The sequence below is a fragment of the Mercenaria mercenaria genome, chromosome 15 (assembly GCF_021730395.1).
Source record: "Mercenaria mercenaria strain notata chromosome 15, MADL_Memer_1, whole genome shotgun sequence".
Classification (NCBI taxonomy): Eukaryota; Metazoa; Mollusca; class Bivalvia; order Venerida; family Veneridae; genus Mercenaria; species Mercenaria mercenaria.
The window spans coordinates 65,747,446-65,767,136 of record NC_069375.1 but is presented as its reverse complement, the minus strand read 5'-3'; the positions used below and the strand labels follow the sequence as shown (position 1 = coordinate 65,767,136).

Here is a 19,691-nt window from a genome sequence, read left to right as displayed (position 1 = left end):
CCCAACCTGAACCAATTTTAAGATAACATACTCCTGATACCGAAACTTTCTAAACAGATTTGTTAAATTCCAACCAGCAGTTGCAGAGATATACTCCAAACAAGAACTGTACTATAGCAAACTAATGTGGATTAATTTAAGGGCAATAATTCCGATCGAAAAGTCACAAACCCTAACATGAAGATAATAATAGTGCGCATCTCCTTTTGATAGAGAAGCTTCCTATCAATTATCACAAAATTCCATCCTGTACTTGGTGAGAAATACTCAGAACAAAAGTTGTGCTATAGTATAATATTGTTGATTAATTAAAGGGCAATAACTCGAAACATTATCAGACCGGAAAACACAAATAAAATAAGTTTATGTACATCTCCTTTTGATAGTAAAGCTTCCTATGAAGAACGGCTAAATTCCAGATTGTGCTTGCTGAGAAAACTCTGAAAAATAATTTTACTACTGTATGTTCAATAGTCAAAGGGCAATAACTCCGTGAAAAATCATCCGACCGGAACAACAAGTCTGTGAAGTTTCGCTATATAGATTACAATCATCAGTGGGTGCGGAGAAATACTCCGGACAAGAAAGAATACGGGACGGACGGCCGTAGTACCGGTCATTTAGTGGTGTAAACCTTCTGTATGGAAAAAAGTTGTTTCCCGCCACGATGGCCGGTGCGGGGTATGCTGTTAGACGTACACTTGATCTTCTCGCCAAGACAAATACGTTTGCCTTTTTAAATCACACAGCGACACTTAACCCGTTAGTAATCTCTCAATGCAATGGAATAGAGCCATTTGCGTTCGGGGAAGCATGGTTGGCTTATAAACCGTCTGGAGATTACGATGCAATACCATTTGGATTTTTGTTTCAGGACGGTATTGAATGTTTGATAGATATGGTTTTAGAGCTTGAAAAAGGAGACGCAGATAAATATAGCTCAACTGAAAACACACATGATGCTGAAAAGAAAGCTTCAGTAGCATGTATAAAGAAGTACCTGACTGAAGATTTTGGTAGGCACTTTACCTCCTTTGCATGACATTGACATAATGACAAAGAATTAGTGGCAACCCCGTGACAACCATATTATTGACAACCCGGACCATGTTTTAGAAAGTTCTAGACCACTATTTTTTACAAAATAAATGCTTTAATTAAATCCATATTATCACATTTTAATTACAGTAAAAGGATTCATAAAAATTTCAATAAAATTTTAAAACATGGTCTGGGTCGCCCATGAAATGGTTGGGATCATCCGTAACATTGTCCAGATTATTTAACATGTTTAAGGAAGTGGCTAGGGATCCGGCAACCGGACCTTTAGACCTGGAGTCTGGAGGTCCAGTAACCGGACCTCTAGACAGCCCTATACAGGTTGCCTGGAGGTCCGGTAATCATTATAACAATACTGTATGCCTCTTTCTCGTAATTCCGAGCCTTCTCATTGATCCGAGCCTTTGGAAAATTTGCACTTGCAGCTATTTCCTGTTTCTAAATTTTATGTATGTTGTAAAAAATCATATGACAGATAAACAAAAGTAAAAAGAAAATAGAATTACTTGCATTAAAATAGAAATATACACAACAGAAAATTTTGGCACAAAATTTGCTTATCTAAAATCATTGGGGTAATATATAACCTTCTTACAGAAAACAGAAAGCACTTATTTTAAAACTTTTTTGTCCGCTAACACAATAATATATCTATTCTTAATTTTAACAAAGAACTTTTTCAAAAAAGCCTTAATTTTTCAGAGCTAGTACAAATGATTGCAAGTCTCGGTTTTAACGAGAAAGAATCTGGCTGTTTCAGAGGGTTAGGGTCATCATGTGAAAGCCTAGGTTATTCATTTACAAAAATCCTTAGAATTTTTCTTCATGGGGATTTTATAAGTTTAGATGTTGGAGTACCAAACTATCCCAAACAAAAAAAAAGGCCCAATAAACACTGTCAATAAACGCCACTAAAACCGTGATCCGCAAGCGAGTTATTAATCCAATAAACACCATCAAAACCATGTTCCAATTTCACATGCAAATGAGCTAATGGATCGCTAATTAACATAAATGTGTCATTTAACAACACGCTAATGGAGCGCACAATAGATCGCTCAATGGAACGCATAATAGATCGTATAATGGAACGTATAATGGATCGTATAATGGATCGCATAATGGATCGCTTAACGGAACGCATATAATAGATCGCTTAATAGATCGCTCAATGGAATGCGTTTCATCAAACTGATACATTCCTAACTACAGGCTGTATTTAATTGAAACCTGATGCATTCAGTTTTGCCAAATCGTTAATGTGATTGGGTATAGCCTGGCTTTGCAGAGATATGCAGTAACTGTTGAAAAGATCTTTCTGTTAAAATTATTCAAATATATTATTTGTTAAATTATATATATTATATATAATACAAATTTAGCAATCATTCAACATTTTCATGATCATTTGGATGCAGTTTTATACAAATCATTTGATAAATCGTGCAGCTAACAGAAATTCCATCTTAAATTTTGTAAAATATGGATAGTCAAAGAGAAACATATATTTATTAACTAGTTTCCATATAAGAAAGTATACAGGTCATTTGAATCAGCATTTCAAAAACTATTGTGTTATGCATTTAATAAATCTTGGAATTCTAACATACACTTATTTTATTGAAATCTATAAAGAATCACAATGTAAGCATGCATTCATTTATACTGAATTGTAAGTATGTGTTTTAAGAAAATACCTTAAAAAATTAGTTGTAAATCACAGAAATTAAACGAAATAACAACCACCATTTTCTCTTCAGTAAATCCATATCATATGTCCAACCTCTACACTTACTACCTAAAAATGCACTAATTTCTGTCCCTCTATATTATACCTTAGATGAGATTACATAACATAACCTAGCAACTAGAAGATCTGCTGTTATGTGGTTCATTGGATGGATTAAAACCATATGTTTCCTGATAAAAGAGGAGGAAGCCTTCTGAATGGCTCTGTAAAGTTAATAACTCGCTTCAAAATCGCGATCCATTTAATGGAACACGTTCCGTTTGCGATCCATTGCAACCATTTCTTGATTGTTTCAATGGATCACTAATGGAACACACTAACAAACACCAAAAATGCGGTTTTGATGGTGTTTATAAGGTGTTTTTATAGCGTTTATTAGAAAAAAAATTTGTTTGGGATATAGCAAAAACTCTTTTGAAACTTAAATCTTCTACTGACTAGCACTGAAAAACCGGCTTAGGGGCTCGGAATAACGAGAAAAGGGCATATATGGTTTTTGTCGCAATGATGCTATAATCATTGATCTTGTATAATTATGATTCAAAATACTTACAAAATTATCATTAATAAGCTACTGTTTGCTTTTGACATTTTCTGTACATTGCAGATGGTAGAAAACAGAAGTCTGAAATTAGTATTATAAGCAATAACTAATAAAACCCCGCTTATTTCCAACATAAACATGATAAAATGTACATTTTTGAACTAATACAATTTAAATTTTATCTTCAAATGTGTACTGGTACTGATGATAAACCCGGACAGATGATAAAGTCGACCACCTTGGAAATATTTGATTGCAATTGGTTATTTATACAATTGAACACACCATCTAATAGTTTCCATTTACAACACCAACTGGTGTAAAAAAAAAAACAAATTTGGTAAATATTCTGTAAAAATAAATGACTTACATTTGTCTGTATAAAAAATATTTATCCAAAATTACTGGGGAAGAGGGTGTTTTTTTGCGCATGCTCACTGTCTCCACATGACGGCCTGACATTGGGTCACTTTTCATTACTTGATCAGGAATGACTGTTGCAGCTTTTTGGGGAAAGTTTCAATATAATACTACGAAGAAAATTTTGTAAATGACAAAGTGTTCGAATTTATCATCAGTCAACCTGCTTACAGTCCCCATTTTACAAACCCCTTTCAGGGCCTCACTTCATGTGAGTTTGCTAACTAAATATAAATTTGAATTATGTAAAGTTTTCAGCAAATGTTAAGCTTTATTTTGATACCGACCATTGATTGCAAATTGCAGAAATAAAAAAGTTACAGGTAAAAAACCTCATTTTCTGTTCGGGTTTATCATCAGTACCAGTAGTAGCAGTAAAATGAATTGTCGTATATCAATACATCCTTGCCCCATATTAAAGTTATTTGCCCCGTCATTACTTATAGAAAAATAAATAAAAAATGATTGGCGCTTGCTAACAGATGTGCACCATGGTAGTGTTTGGTACCATATAAAGTATTTATATACTGAACAGCAAAAGGAACTATCCAGATGTTTAACTGGTATATTTTGAAATAAAAAATATGATTTTTAAAATTTGAATAGTTTCTTCTTTTCAAAATTAAAATTAAGATCATCACGTGATAAACTTTCAAAAATCAATCAATCAGTCGTGAAGTCAGTATAATGTAGTCCCACAATAGCCCTTTGAAAGTCTATATCTTCTGCGTGTCAGTTGCATTGTAACATCCCAATTGGGCGCTTCCGCTAAATTTGATTCAGTCGTGTGGTGCAACCAACAATATTTTTTGAACTTTATGATGTTTTTCGAGTTGGCCACTTACCAGTACTACTGTTTGCAGAGCAAATTGCCCTTTCAACATTTTTGAAATAGATAGAGTTGCACGTCACAAAAACATGAAACTGAAGCTATTTTTGGAGTAATCCTGACTGGTTAACCCCGCCCCATTCACAATAAATTTTTCATTCACATTGTCGTGAAAGTTTTTTCTTTATCTTGATGTCACACAAAGCTCGTGCACTGACTTTATCTGTGAAATGTCAAGTCCAGTATCGCCGTACTTGCATGCATTGTAAAGTACAATAAAGTGATATTGTATCATAGCTCGGTGTTCTTTCTTAACAAATTTGGTGCAGGTAAATCGTATACACTGAGCGCAGGGTGCGGTAACTAAATGCGTGCAGGTATTAAATACCCGCCAGGGCTAGACACTAACCATTTTGGGTCACTGGTCCGAAGAGCAGTTTCCACTAACTTTTTAAATGAAACAGTTACTGGTCCTCCAAATATTTCACTGGTTCTTGTTGCTTTTCACTGGCCTCGGACCAGTGTTAGTGTCGAGCCCTGCCCGCACGCTAGTTACCACACTGTTGGATAGGAAAGTATGCCAGCGTGTATGGGCAGACAGCGATGTGCATTTTATTGATTTTCTGCGCTGGCATTGGTTTATTATACCTGAGCTTTACACATTTGTAAAGCAAGGATTTTAAGTACTCACTTGAACTGCTGTATATGGCAATGTGGAACTCCTACAACTACCATATATGGATCGCTATGATACAAAACAGAAAGGACATTAAAACTCTCGGGGTAAACGATTTATACGCTGGGGCTACATCCCTTCGTACAAATCGTTAAGCCTCGAGTTTCAGTGCTCTTTCTATTACATAGATATGTTGTTTTAAAAGTAGAATAAAAAATATTTCAACTACCTCCAAAATTTAATGGAAACAGCGTTTTTTGTTTGTTATGACAATTGTTATCGACTAAATTTCCAACCACGCAAGGTATAGAAAGGTATAGATAATATACTGTATCATTGAACCTTCAAGCTACGCAACACTTGTAGGTCTAATTGCCATATCAATAAAAACTGATTAATTCGTTGTTCAAACTTCTGCAGAGAGTCTATCACATATAACTCCATTATAGATCTAGTTTTTTATTCTACTTTTTTAGGTTTACGTGTATGTGTATTTATTTACTATTTATTTGAAGTCGTTTAAACACTTTTCAGTTATTTACAAACCTTTCTTCGTTTATGGAATTAATCAGTTATAAAATCACGTAAGTCAAAATAGTTCGACGTTTAGTTTGTTTTATATTTGTGACGGTCAATCTAAAAGGACCAAAATAATTGATAAACTAAGGTTTAAATCTCCAGATATTTCGTATTTTGGAGAATTATGACAATTCTTACATAAATTAATGAGGAATGGAAGCCCACTTTTGATACATGTGTTAAGTTTTATTTGAATCAATATTCCCAACAAAATCAGCATTTAAACCCAAATAGGCAGCGATGACAATTTCTTCTGAGTGAAGAAAATTACTCTAATTAGTTAGAATAAGACTCACATACTCATAGGAAATTACCGACTTTTTTCAACTAAAGAGGCATGGTCGGTTCCGGGTATTGAACTTATCCCCTTTAAACAGTGATGAGCGAATCCGACAACTCGACCACGAGTCAGTCACGTTTTAAGATTTATTGTGAAAGCTAAACACGAGATACAAGTCTGCATCAGAACGTACTGAAATTTAGGCAGAAAATGTCTGCATGTACATAAAGCAAAGAGGGTGTCTTTTTAACTTTCACACTACCTAAATACAGCGTGCATTGATTAGTACATCTGTTACATTCCGGTTAAACACTCGTTCCAACAGTATTTAAATCAGCATTTCTTTGTGTAAAATTCTCGGTCATGCAGCCAATGTAAACAAGTTCATTCAGTGTATTTTTACTCGTCTTGGAAAAAAATACTATTAAAGGGCGGAGTAACCTGTATTGATGATATCCAAAAATAGCTTCAGCGTCGCTGCTTTAGTGATGTAAAGGTAAAAATCTATCGATTTAAAAAAAGGCTAAAGGGCAATTTGAATTGCAAACAGTAGTAATATATTTCCAATGACAACAAAATTTCACAACGAAAATTGTTAATTACAGGTGCACGCGAATTTCGTGCAAAACGGCTATTTCTGGACTATTGACTTCACGGTTGATTGATTTTTAGCTCACCTGTCACAAAGTGACAAGGTGAGCTTTTGTGATCGCGCGGTGTCCGTCGTCCGTCCGTGCACGCATGCTTGCATCCGTAAACTTTTGCTTGTGACCACTCTAGAGGTCACATTTTTCATGGGATCTTTATGAAAGTTGGTCAGAATGTTCATCTTGATGATATCTAGGTCAAGTTCGAAACTGGGTCACGTGCCTTCAAAAACTAGGTCAGTAGGTCTAAAAATAGAAAAACCTTGTGACCTCTCTAGAGGCCATATATTTCACAAGATCTTCATGAAAATTGGTCAGAATGTTCACCTTGATGATATCTAGGTCAAGTTCGAAACTGGGTTACGTGCCTTCAAAAACTAGGTCAGTAGGTCTTAAAATAGAAAAACCTTGTGACCTCTCTAGAGGCCATATATCTCACAAGATCTTCATGAAAGTTGGTCAGAACGTTCACCTTGATGAAATCTAGGTCAAGTTCGAAACTGGGTCATGTGCCTTCAAAAACTAGGTCAGTAGGTCAAATAATAGAAAAACCTTGTGACCTCTCTAAAGGCCATATTTTTCATGGGATCTGCATGAAAGTTGGTCTGAATGTTCATCTTGATGATATCTAGGTCAAGTTCGAAACAGGGTCATGTGCGGTCAAAAACTAGGTCAATAGGTCTAAAAATAGAAAAACCTTGTGACCTCTCTAAAGGCCATACTTTTCATGAGATCTTCATGAAAATTGGTCAGAATGTTCTTCTTGATGATATCTAGGTCAGGTTCAAAAGTGGGTCACGTGCCTTCAAAAACTAGGTCAGTAGGTCAAATAATAGAAAAACCTTTTGACCTCTCTAGAGGCCATATTTTTCATGGGATCTGTATGAAAGTTGGTCTGAATGTTCATCTTGATGATATCTAGGTCAAGTTCGAAAGTGGGTCACGTGCCTTCAAAAACTAGGTCAGTAGGTCAAATAATAGAAAAACCTTGTGACCTCTCTAAAGGCCATATTTTTCATGGGATCTGTATGAAAGTTGGTCTGAATGTTCATCTTGATGATATCTAGGTCAAGTTCGAAAGTGGGTCACGTGCCTTCAAAAACTAGGTCAGTAGGTCAAATAATAGAAAAACCTTGTGACCTCTCTAAAGGCCATATTTTTCATGGGATCTGTATGAAAATTGGTCTGAATGTTCATCTTGATGATATCTAGGTCAAGTTCGAAACAGGGTCATGTGCGGTCAAAAACTAGGTCAATAGGTCTAAAAATAGAAAAACCTTGTGACCTCTCTAGAGGCCATACTTGCGAATGGATCTCCATAAAAATTGGTCAGAATGTTCACCTTGATGATATCTAGGTCAAATTTGAAACTGGGTCACGTGCCTTAAAAAACTAGGTCAGTAGGTCAAATAATAAAAAAACCTTGTGACCTCTCTAGAGGCCATACTTTTCATGGGATCTGTATGAAAATTGGTCTGAATGTTCATCTTGATGATATCTAGGTCAGGTTCGAAACTGGGTCAACTGCGGTCAAAAACTAGGTCAGTAGGTCTAAAATTATTAAAATCTTTTGACCTCTCTAGAGGCCATATTTTTCAATGGATCTTCATGATAATTGATACGAATTTTCACCTTATGATATCTAGGTAAAGTTCAAAACAGGGTCACGTACCTTCGAAAACTAGGTCAATAAGTCAAATAATAGAAAAACCTTGTGACCTCTCTTAGAGACCGTATTTTTCAATGGATCTTCATGAAAATTGGTCAGAATTTTTATCTTGATAATATCTAGGTCAGGTTCAAAACTGGGTCACATGAGCTCTAAAACTAGGTCACTATGTCAAATAATAGAAAAAACGACGTCATACTCAATACTGGGTCATGTGGGAAGAGGTGAGCGATTCAGGACCATCATGGTCCTCTTGTTTAAAAATTTTACACGTGAGATTCTTCAAGTATAATGCAACATGAAAAACACAAGTGATTTGAAATTAAAGTGTTTTTTTTATATATCAATAACACGAACGTTGTGACTCAGATGAGCGATGCAGGGTAATCATTGTTATGAAAAAAAATCATATCTTCATCTTTTTATTTTCAGAAAAGCATGAAAAATGCCTTCTTTCATTGGAAGATTTGGAGTCTGAAGTGCAGGTAAAAGCTGTCCTTGCAGTTCATCTGTTTGCACCTTTGATTCCTGATTCACCAGGTGTGAACAAGTATGGCATTGATAAACAACATTTTCCTAAAGATGAAGGTCAAACGAAGTGTCCAACATGTGGTGAAAAGCTGAGGTTTACTGATACATCATTTGGTGAGTTTTAGCACACCTGAGCATCAAAGTCAGCTACTGCTTTCATTCTTCATAGTTCAGTTGTTGTTAGCAATATTCCTACTTTGGCCATATATATGGATTAGACGTGTGATGTTGTATCAAAACTTTTCATTTACTAAAAATGCGCCTCGAAGGTGAAGCATATATATACAGTCGAAACTCGGTATCTCGAATTTCAAGGGACCGTGCTTTTTGTTTCGAGATAACCGAAATTCGAGTTATGTGGAGGGACGTATATTGACGAAATGATGAAAATAAGTTGGTTCCAACACCCTTTTTAATCTCCAGCTATTGGGAACACCATAAATATAGTATACCTTGCAATAAATCTTTTAAGACGCAACACAAAATGGTTATAAATTTTAGTACACTGCATTTTATTTCCATGTTAACATAATCAGAGCTCCCGGAGGATTGATAGCATTTCGACCTGGCATTTTGAACGAATGATGCTTTCTCCGAAGAAGCTATTTTTATACAGTCTCATCGCGATTACCTCTAATTAATCTTTATGAAAGATCCCAACTGTTCAAATTAATTAATTCTTTAGTTTAAATTAAAAGCAATTTTCATAACGTCACAAAAACAAATGACCGCTGATTAAAAGAAATCTAATGTTTACATCAAACAATTATCATTATGGCACATGCAAACAAGTATGACATCATCTCACTTTGATATTCGCCGTACCTTTGATATGTCGGCATCACGGCTTTCTGGCAAGGCAAAAAATATGGACATGTGTTAAAAACCAACCACATTCACAATGACATGTGTTAAATTTTATCGCATTTTTTCTCACTTCGACTTACCGAGTTTACAATGCACTTGAATTTTATTGACGGGACTGAAAACCCCTTTCGACACATCCGAAGTCTCGGCAAGTCAAATTTTGACGTAACCGGAGTCGAATCACATATATAAAGAAGGAAATTTGACGGGACTTGAAAATTTCTTCGACTTAAGCGGAATTTCGAGGTAAGCGAGTTTGAGATACCGAGTTTCGACTGTATATAGTAACTGCTTTGTCAGTCCATCTGTCCCACTTTCTTAGCTCAGCTTTTCGAAGAGCTGTTGCACTTGCTCCCCCTACCACAGCCTGATGAGCTATTGTGAGCAATCCCTGTCCATCATCCGTTCAGATGACATCTCCAAAACAGCTAGCTGGGCCAGTATTGATGAAATTTTGCCAGGATGTTCGTAGCAAAAGGGCGATTTGAAAATTCAAATAAACTCTTGTTCAGTCGTTGCCATGGCAACCAGTTTCAAGGCATAGAGCTTAGATATTTGGCATGCAGCATAGTCTAGTGGACCTCTACTAAGAATGCGCAAATGATGACACCGAGTCAACATTGGCCCTATCCCGAGGCATCCCTTCATTTTACATGAGAGATATAATATATGGAAAACAATCTCTGAAACCACAAGGCATAGAGCTTAAATATTTTGCTTGTAGCATTATCTAGTGGACCTCTGTAAGATTGCTCAAATCATTTACCCCTGGTCAATATTAGCCCCACCCCAGAGATCTCTTGATTTTACATTAGAAATTACGGGGAAAAAATCAAAAATATTTTGGACGTTTATGACCACCCCCTCCTCTCCCCCTTCCAAGGTCAATATTGATCCCGCCCCAACATCTCTTGATTTACCAAAAGATTATTAGCTCACCTGAGCACTTTGTGCTCAAAGGTGAGCTTTTGTGATCACCCCATGTCCGTTGTCTGTCGTCGTCGTCAACAATTTGACTCTAGAGATTACAATTTTGGCCTAATCTTAATGAAACTTGGTCAGAATGTTACTCTCAATAAAATCTTGGATGAGTTCGATGTTGGGTCATCTGGGGCAAAAAACTAGGTCACCAGGGCAAATCAAATGAAAAGCTTGTTAACACTCTTGAGGTCACAATTTTGGCCCAGTCTTAATGAAACTTAGTCAAAATGTTACCCTCAATAAAATCTTGGACAAGTTCGGTATTGGGTCATCTTGGTTCAAAAACTAGGTCATCAGGTCAAATCAAAGGAAAAGCTTGTTAACACTCTAGAGGCCACAATTTTGGCCTAATCTTAATGAAACTCGGTCAGAATGTTACCCTCAATAAAATCTTAGGTGAATTTGATATTGGGTCATCTGGGGTAAAAAAATAGGTCACCAGGTCAAACCAAAGGAAAAGCTTGTAAACACTGTACAGGCCACATTTTTGTCTGTATCTTCATGAAACCTGGTCAGAATGTAAATGTTGATGATCTAAAGATCCAGTTTGAATCTGGATCATGTAGGATCAAAAAGTAGGTCACCAGGTCAAGTCAAAGGAAAAGCTAGTTAACACTGTAGAGGCCACATTTATGACCATATCTTAATGAAACTTAGTCAGAATGTTAATCTTGATGATCTTTATGTCACGTTCAAATCTGGTTCAGGTAGGGCAAAAACTAGGTCACCAGGTCAAATCAAAGGAAAAGCTTGTTAACACTAGAGGCCAGGTTTATGACTGTATCGTCATGAAACTTGGTCAGAATGTTAATCTGGATGATCTTTAAATAAAGTTCGAATCTGGGTCATGTCGGGTCAAAAACTAGGTCACCAGGTCAAATCAAAGGAAAAGCTTGTTAACACTCTAGAGGCCACATTTATGACTGTATCTTTATGAAACTTAATCAGAATGTTAATCTTGATGATCTTTAAGTTCGAATCTGGAACATGGGGGATTAAAAACTAGGTCACCATGTAAGATCAAAGGAAAACCTAGTTAACACTTTAGAGGCCAAATTTATAACCATATCTTAATAAAACTTGGTCAATGTTAATCTTGATGATCTTTAGGTCAATAGGTCAGGTGAGTGATACAGGGCCTTCATGGCTGTCTTGTATAGAAAAAACATCAAAAATCTTCTTGTTTGGAACCATAATGCATAGATACAGTTCGGCGTCCAGATTTGAACGTTGACCTTTTGCTGACCTTGACCTATTGACGTACTTCATTTTATGAAATCTGAACTATTTGTGCCCCGCCCGCTTAGCTCAGTAGGTAGAGCGTCGGTCTACGGATCGCGGGGTCTTTAGTTCGATCCTCAGGCTGGGCGTATGTTCTCCGTGACTATTTGATAAACAACATTGTGTCTGAAATCATTAGTCCTCCACCTCTGATTCATGTGGGGAAGTTGGCAGTTACTTGCGGAGAACAGGTTTGTACTGGTACAGAATCCAGGAACACTGGTTAGGTTAACTGCCCGCTGTTGCATGACTGAAATACTGTTGAAAAACTGCGTTAAACCAAAAACAAACAAACTGAACTATTTGTACAGTTTTCATGCAGGTTTCAGCTATTACCTAATGACTGACCTGGACTTTGACTTGTTGACCTATTATTTATGATTACAGTTTTGCATGGTGATATGAACAGTGATTTTGGCTGACCTTGAAATTGACCTATTGACCCATTTCATTGTGTTCAAGTTACAGCAGCAAATTTGAACCATAGGTACAGTTTTGCATTGGAATTTAAAACAATGACTTTGAACCATAATTATGTTCAGTTCAATAATTGAAACATGGTGACTCTCCAATAGTGACAGCTCTTGTTTTCCTCAACTTCAAACTCTACGAATAGTATTATGCCAATTCCAGACACTTTTTTATGTAAAAGCTCAAGGTCATTTTGGTCAGCTTTGAAGAGTTACTCATTTACTGACCCTAGGTAATATTTAGGTTTACATGATCTTGCCTTATAAACTCATACCAGATAGTGTGTACAAAATTTATGTAATGATATGAGTTAATCTTTTTAAGGCTTGAGGTGGGGTTGTGATAGACATGGATTTTCTCGAAAACAACCTCTAGTTTTACGTATCATTTCAGGGCACAGTGAAGTCTGGCATGGCTATACAGATATAATTTTACAAAAAAGTGCTGTTAAAAGTGCTGTTACTGTAAGCACAAAGTTAAAAGAGAGCAGTGAGACTAGAAGATGGACCAGACAAGAAGCAGAACTTGATGAAATTGAAAGTGATTCAGATGCTAGTGTCAGCTCTTCCAGCTCCAGTTCTAGCTATTCAGCTGTTGAGGACAATAAACAGTTCAATAATCAAAAACAAGCAGAGGCTCGTGCATTAGCACAAACTATAACAAATGCATTCTGTGAACAAAGTTACAGAGATAGGTTTAAACCATCTTTTTTGGCTACAAATGAAAAGGTAAAAATATTCATGTACTGCTGTGACAAAGATGTTCTTCTTGAAACTGATTACATGTCTATTTTAGAAAAGAAGTCGGTAAGTATTAAATGTCTGACTTTAGTATGGTTGGCACTTAATTTTGACTTCTTTCAGAGGGTAGACATCTTCGATGAGAAATCAAAAATACAAATCCATTATAAATGGCCAGTATCAAACTTCCAAAAAATTATAGGTGAAGCTCCTTTAGAGCTCTATCAATATAAAGCATGTAGACCTTTGAGACCTGGGAGGAATGAAGAAGTAGGAGAAAGAAAAATGGGTATTCATGAGGAGTTTTTCAGGCTTGCCTTAAAACAAAGAGATGTATATCATTTAGAGAAGCACATTGATATGTGTGACCAGCTGAAAAAATTCAGAAATTCAAGAATAGAGGACAAATCTTAAGGTAGCAACAGCAAGTGCTTTACAAATAAGAAAAGAAGGAAAGAGCAGAAATATCGGAACAATAGAAAGTGTTTTCAAAAGATGGAAAGAGACTGAGCAACAGCAAGTGATTTGGAAGTGATTTCGAAAGATGAAAAGAATAAGAGAAAATGTAACATAGAATTAGAATACAGATGTTTTGTAAATTTGAGAAGAAAAATATAACAACTTTCAATTGTTTTATAGTTTTACTTGCCCAGTAATCATCATAGCAATTTTTATAAATAGAAATACACAATGTTTACAAAACTAATCAAAGTAGTTTAACAACCCTCACTTACACAATATGTACATCAGCTTCAGTTATGTGTTACAAGCACTAAATCAGGCTCTGGTTGGCGCATAAATAAAACCACTGATAAAGAAAAGGATAAAATTCTAAAATCTTTTATATTCCTACAAGCTCATTCTCTTTTTCTTTTTTTTGCATACCTGTGCTAATAATAATAAGTTATATTCTACCTAATCAAAGTACTCTGGGGCATCTAAAATACAATTTCAAACTTCTGAACGTGCTGTGTCAATAACTATGGTGCAAGTCGGTCCGTTTTAACCTTATACCTGGACAAACATTCACAATCTATGCAAAATGTATCAACATCATTTGTTATTTATGCAAAACCATTGCCTTAAATGGAATGCCTTCATTTATATTTTATTGTGCAAAATGAAAGAGCTAACATTGTTCCTTTAAAAAGTACTTTAAACAATCCATTCCATTGTAAAATCAGAACTACTGAATATGAAGAAATAAATTTCATATTAATTTAGTATTTTGGATTATTTCACAAGAACTTTTTCTTGCAAAATCCTCGTTCTTAATAGTACTGATATGTAAAAGTTATGTTTTTTTTTTTTTTGACACAATGATATTAAATCTTGCATGATTAGAATGTTCCTAGATTTCATGAAATACAGGTCATGCTAAGGTATCTGATTTTACAATATAGACAAGAAACGCGGCAATGCCACGAAACCAGGTTTTCAACACTTTTCATAAGAATAAACAAGAGTGCCAGAATGTCACAATATACGCCCGTCACAGCAAATTTCTTTACTCTAGCACCTGTATTTGCAGATGTAATTTTAATTTTGTGGTTGTTTAGTAATCATTGTAATTCTTTTGTTTTTCTAAGTCCACAAAAAAACTCCTTACCAGGTAGAGATACCTTAAAATACACCTAAAATTAGAAAGTAACAACTATGTTGTACCACAGAAAAGTGGTCTTGGTTTTTCCCTACGGTCAGTTATAAAAAAGTTACAATATAAGTTATTTATAGTAACAACTAAGGGAAGTTAATCTTAAAAAAAAAAAAAATACAAAAAAAAAAATTGTAAGTCCACACAGAAAGCCTTACCAGGCAGAGATTGGTCAAAATACACCTCAAAATTGGATGTAACATGCATGTTGTACTACAGAAAAGTGGTCTCGATTTTTCCCTACGTCTAGTAATGAAAAAGTTACAATATAAGCTATTTATAGTAACAACAAAGGGAAGTAATTCTAAAGAAGGGAACTGCGCAAGACACTTCGTCTCATGATGGTGTATAATTGTGCCAAGTTACATCAAAATTCCTCTATGCATGAAGAAGATATGCTCCGGACAAAGTTTTCATTCTTGTATCCTTTGACCTCTAAGTTTGACCTTGACCTTAGACCTAGGGACCTGGTTCTTGCGCTTGACACTCCGTCTCATGATGGTGAACAATTGTGCCAACTTTCATCAAAATCCCTCCATGCATGTAGAAGATATGCTAACCCTAACCCTATTTTTAGTAACAATGACCTTGACCTTGACCCCAGAAACCCCAAAATCAATCCTAGCCTTTGTCTTGATATAAGCTACATACATACCAAGTTTGATTCAAATATCTTTACCGAAACAAGTTATTGACCGGAAACCCTTTTTCTGTTTTAAGTAACAGTGACCTTGACCTTGACCCCAGAAACCCCAAAATCAATCCCAGCCTTTGTCTTGATATAAGCTACATACATACCAAGTTTTATTCAAATATCTTTACCGAAACAAAAGTTATTGACCGGAAACACCAGTTTGACGCCGCCGCCGCCCGCCCGACCGACATCTACCCCAATCTAATAACTCGGGTTTTCGTTGAAAACCTGGTTAATAAAAGCATGAAAAACCTGTTTTTTTTCACTAAATGCAAATTAATTACAACAAAGCCATAAGCAAACTTCTCGAGAGGCCCACCTTTATACACCATGAAGACGCCTTGTCCAAATTAGTATAATACCTTTAAATTTAAGCAAATAAAAATCCACAGTATGAGCATTATAAAGCCTTCAATTACCAACCTGACTCCAAACTTTGAAAGAACTTTTTTGTAGGCGTGAATATCAAATTTAACTCGTAAATTAAACTAGTCATTATGCCATTTCATCATATAGTCAGACCTGTGTAAGTGGTCACCTCTATTGAACAGCCACTTGTCTTAGGAAGTCATATTTTCTATTTCCCAGCCTTTAACTGTTACGAAGATAAAAATTATGAAAATCACTCGATACAGGCACATCTATTTTATAAAAAATATGCACACTGTCAATACCTCTTAACTTTGTTTCTGTTGAGTTACAGGTCATATGGCGACCTTCTAACTTTATAAGGTGGAAGAGACCAAATGTGCCCCTCTTTGCAGAATTCTTTCATAGGTGTGTAATTGGGTAGAACCACTAACCTTCCATAAGCCGGATGTACGGCTTCATGACATGAAGAATACATCACCCAGAGGGAGGGCTAGAACCAACATCAGTGAGGGGCCAGTAATTTAAGTCAACGACATTAAACCCACGGGCGGCGAAATCTGATTTTGGCTTGCTTGTCCGTTTTTGTCATCTGCTATTTTTTACTTGTCCTTTGGGACAACCTGGGCAATACGGACAATTGAATTTGCCACCCCTGAAACCACTCAGCAACTGCTCTTAATTCCCTTAACTTTTTTATCACACTAAACTTAAACTTCAGTGAAAGACAGGAATTTAGCATTATGACAAGTAATACAGAAAACAACATTGCAAAAATATGCTGACATTTCAAACTGGCAGTCCCAAATATTTCACAAAGTTGTAACAATTTTAGCCAAGGTTATTTTATCAACTATACTATTTTAATAAGGTGAAGAATAGCACTTAATCTCTGCACCAATTTAGTATCCATAATAAATATTTACATATATAATTATCTTGTCAAACAGAAATTGCAAAAAATTTACGAAAACAAGAGGGTCATGATGATTCTGAATCGCTCACCTGAGTAATATGAGCCACGTGTTTCAAATGGCAAAATGGCAAAAAAAATATTAGAAAGTTGGTCAGTAGGTCAAATTCATGGTCACTGAAAGTTAGTTTTAAGATTGGTGTGAAAAGCTGTACAAATCCAAATTTCAAGGCTGTATCTTAAAAAACAAAGTAGGTCAAGGTCACAGTCAAGTGACTCCTAATCACTTAAGGTCTTCGGGTAATTATAATTAAACAGTCTAGGAAATCTGATCTGATAATTTTTGAAGTATTTATTCCTATATAACTCATATAACAAGTGACCCCCAGGGTGGGGTGGGGGCATAATTTGGACAATCTTGCTAGAGATTCACTAGGCAATGCTTCATACTAAATAGCAAAGGCCTAGGCCTTAAACTTTTAGAAAAGAAGAAACATACCAAATATCAAAAGCCTTGGCCTTGCAGTTTCAGGCAAGAAGATTTTTAAGTTTTCTTATACAAGTCTATGTAAAACTTCAGACCCCCCCCCTCCACCCCGAGGCAGGGCCTCTATTCACCCCAGGGGCATAATTTGAACAATCTTGGTAGAGGACCACAAGGCAAGGCCTAGGTCTTGCAGTTTCAGACAAGAAGATTTTCAAAGGTTTTTCCTATACGTCTATGTAAATTTGGGACCCCCCAGGGTGGGGGCCTCTTTTTCACCCCAGGGGCACAATTTGAATAATCTTCATAGAGGACCATTAGATAATGTCACATGCCAAATATCAAGGCTCTACGCTTTGCGATTTTGGACAAAAAGATTTTTAAAGTTTTTCCTTTTGGTTGCCATGGCAACCAGAGTTCTGCATGGCATTCAAATCTTTGAACACTTGAAAGGGGGCCACCCAAGGATCATTCCTGTGAAGTTTGGAGTAATTCTGCCCAGTGGTTTTCAAGAAGATTCTTTTAGAAAATGTTGACTGACACACGACGGACGACAAACATTGAGTGGTCACAAAAGCTCACCATGAGCCTTTGGCTCAGGTGAGCTAAAAAAAAAAAAACAGTTTGTTCATAACTCCAAATGATTATGTAATAAATATAAAACAGTGACATTGTAATACATTTACATTCTTGAGGGACTAATTTATGTGGATTTCATGGTTGCCTAGAGCTAAGAAATTATATCCACCTTTCATTTACATATCTTAAAAACTTTGAATCCACAAATATTTCCACTCAAAATACTGGCAGCCAAAGTTAATACCCAACAAAATGAAATGATTTCACAGTATAAAACAGAGAAGTTGAGATTTTTATGAGTACTTGTATTCAAATAAAATATATAATTAATCCCCATGTATATACATAATTATAATTATTTCATGAAGTTTCTGATTAACTAAGAGGCTTACTATATGAAAACCTAAAAGGTCTTAACGGGTCACTAAAATTCAAGGGACGGGCCATTTACTAATGCTGGAAACTTGTAGCCCGACCCTATTGCTATAATTTCATTGACTGTTTATGTCTAATTGTCTACCTCTGCTGTAATTATATAAATACATGTTTTACATGCAATAAAATATATTCAAACTAAACTCACCAAAATTTAGTTGATGCAGTGTTTCAAACTTTTACACTGTAAATGCTTACAAAATCATGCATGCACAGATTTACCTGTATGTACAAATATAAAATATCAACCCTTCTATCATTAACATACCGCTGAGTTTTATGCGCAGGGGCAAAAATGGCATCAATTTCTCATTTTATTAAACTTTTCAAAAATTTGATAAAAAATTCGTGGAAAAATTCTGGATTGTCTATATAACATGGGTGTCCAGCTCCCGGCACTTCCACTATTGTACGTTCTGGCAAATTCTCTAGGTTCTTCTTAGAATCTACGCCTAAACGTTTGTCTTTTTCTCCGTATATCACAAGAGTTGGTATCTAAAAATAATGAAAATATACACAGTATTATACTGGTTGCAAAGGAAGAATAACTTTAGGCTAGCAGGCTAATGGATAAGGTTGAACTGAATCTTCAATTTTGCTTTAAATGAGAAATAGGTCAGCAGTTTTAACCCTTACCATGCTTAGTTTCTACAATGGACTGGTCCATCGTTCAGCTTGGGCAATACCAATTATCATTTGAAGGGGTGTTTACTGAAAATTTACTGACTGAATAGTGTAGACCATGATCAGACTGCACGAATGTGCAAGCTGATCTTGGTCTACACTGGTCACAAAGGCGGAAGGGTTAAATTCTTCTAATTCATCTCTAGAAAGGATGTGTAAAATACTGTACATCAACCAAAATAAATAAATTCATTTTCAAAGGGAGACAACTTTTTCCAATTATTTTAAATAATCGTAGAGAAAAAGTAGTCTCTTTTGAAAATGAATGCCATTTGTAAAGAAATAAAGGTAAAAAAATGCTGAAAACTTCCACCTTGTTATGTGTAATTTCACCACTCACATGCTATTGAAAATGCATCAAAACGAACAAGTGTAATAATTCTTTGAAAATGGTGAGGTTTTAAAAGATGTTTGACTGTCCGGAAGTGGGGTCCCTATAGGTAGTCATTTTCTGGAATTCAATGTTTATATCAGTATACTGACACTTGTTTCGTAAAGAAATATACATGTTTTACATGCTGTTCAATTTTCATGTCAAGCAACTCTTTCTTTCTA

General features: G+C 35.7%; 2 protein-coding genes across 3 annotated transcripts in view; one reads left to right on the top strand and one right to left on the bottom strand.

Moving 5' to 3' along the window:
• The first annotated feature begins 627 nt into the window (after positions 1 to 627).
• LOC123543930 (uncharacterized) lies at positions 628 to 13,952 on the top strand. The gene is made up of 3 exons (XM_053525490.1): positions 628 to 1,016; positions 8,886 to 9,098; positions 12,978 to 13,952. Exons 1-3 carry the CDS (start codon positions 668 to 670, stop codon positions 13,736 to 13,738), a joined length of 1,323 nt encoding a protein of 440 aa, XP_053381465.1. The 5' UTR covers positions 628 to 667; the 3' UTR covers positions 13,739 to 13,952.
• LOC123556977 (putative protein-lysine deacylase ABHD14B) overlaps positions 13,953 to 19,691 on the bottom strand; it is a 39,234-nt gene continuing 33,495 nt past the window's right edge. For both annotated transcript variants that reach the window (XM_053525499.1, XM_053525500.1), the window contains one exon: positions 13,953 to 18,947. In XM_053525499.1, coding sequence (XP_053381474.1) covers positions 18,762 to 18,947 — 186 coding nt within the window. In that variant the 3' untranslated portion in view covers positions 13,953 to 18,761. The remainder of the gene's footprint in view (positions 18,948 to 19,691) is intronic.

What these genes read in the sequence shown, in the direction of transcription:
- LOC123543930 (XM_053525490.1), top strand. Translation starts at nt 668, where the DNA reads ATGGCCGGTGCGGGGTATGCTGTTAGACGTACACTTGATCTTCTCGCC. An exon ending in GTACCTGACTGAAGATTTTG is followed by an intron (nt 1,017 to 8,885) that starts GTAGGCACTTTA and finishes TTTTATTTTCAG; the next exon opens with AAAAGCATGAAAAATGCCTT. An exon ending in GTTTACTGATACATCATTTG is followed by an intron (nt 9,099 to 12,977) that starts GTGAGTTTTAGC and finishes GTATCATTTCAG; the next exon opens with GGCACAGTGAAGTCTGGCAT.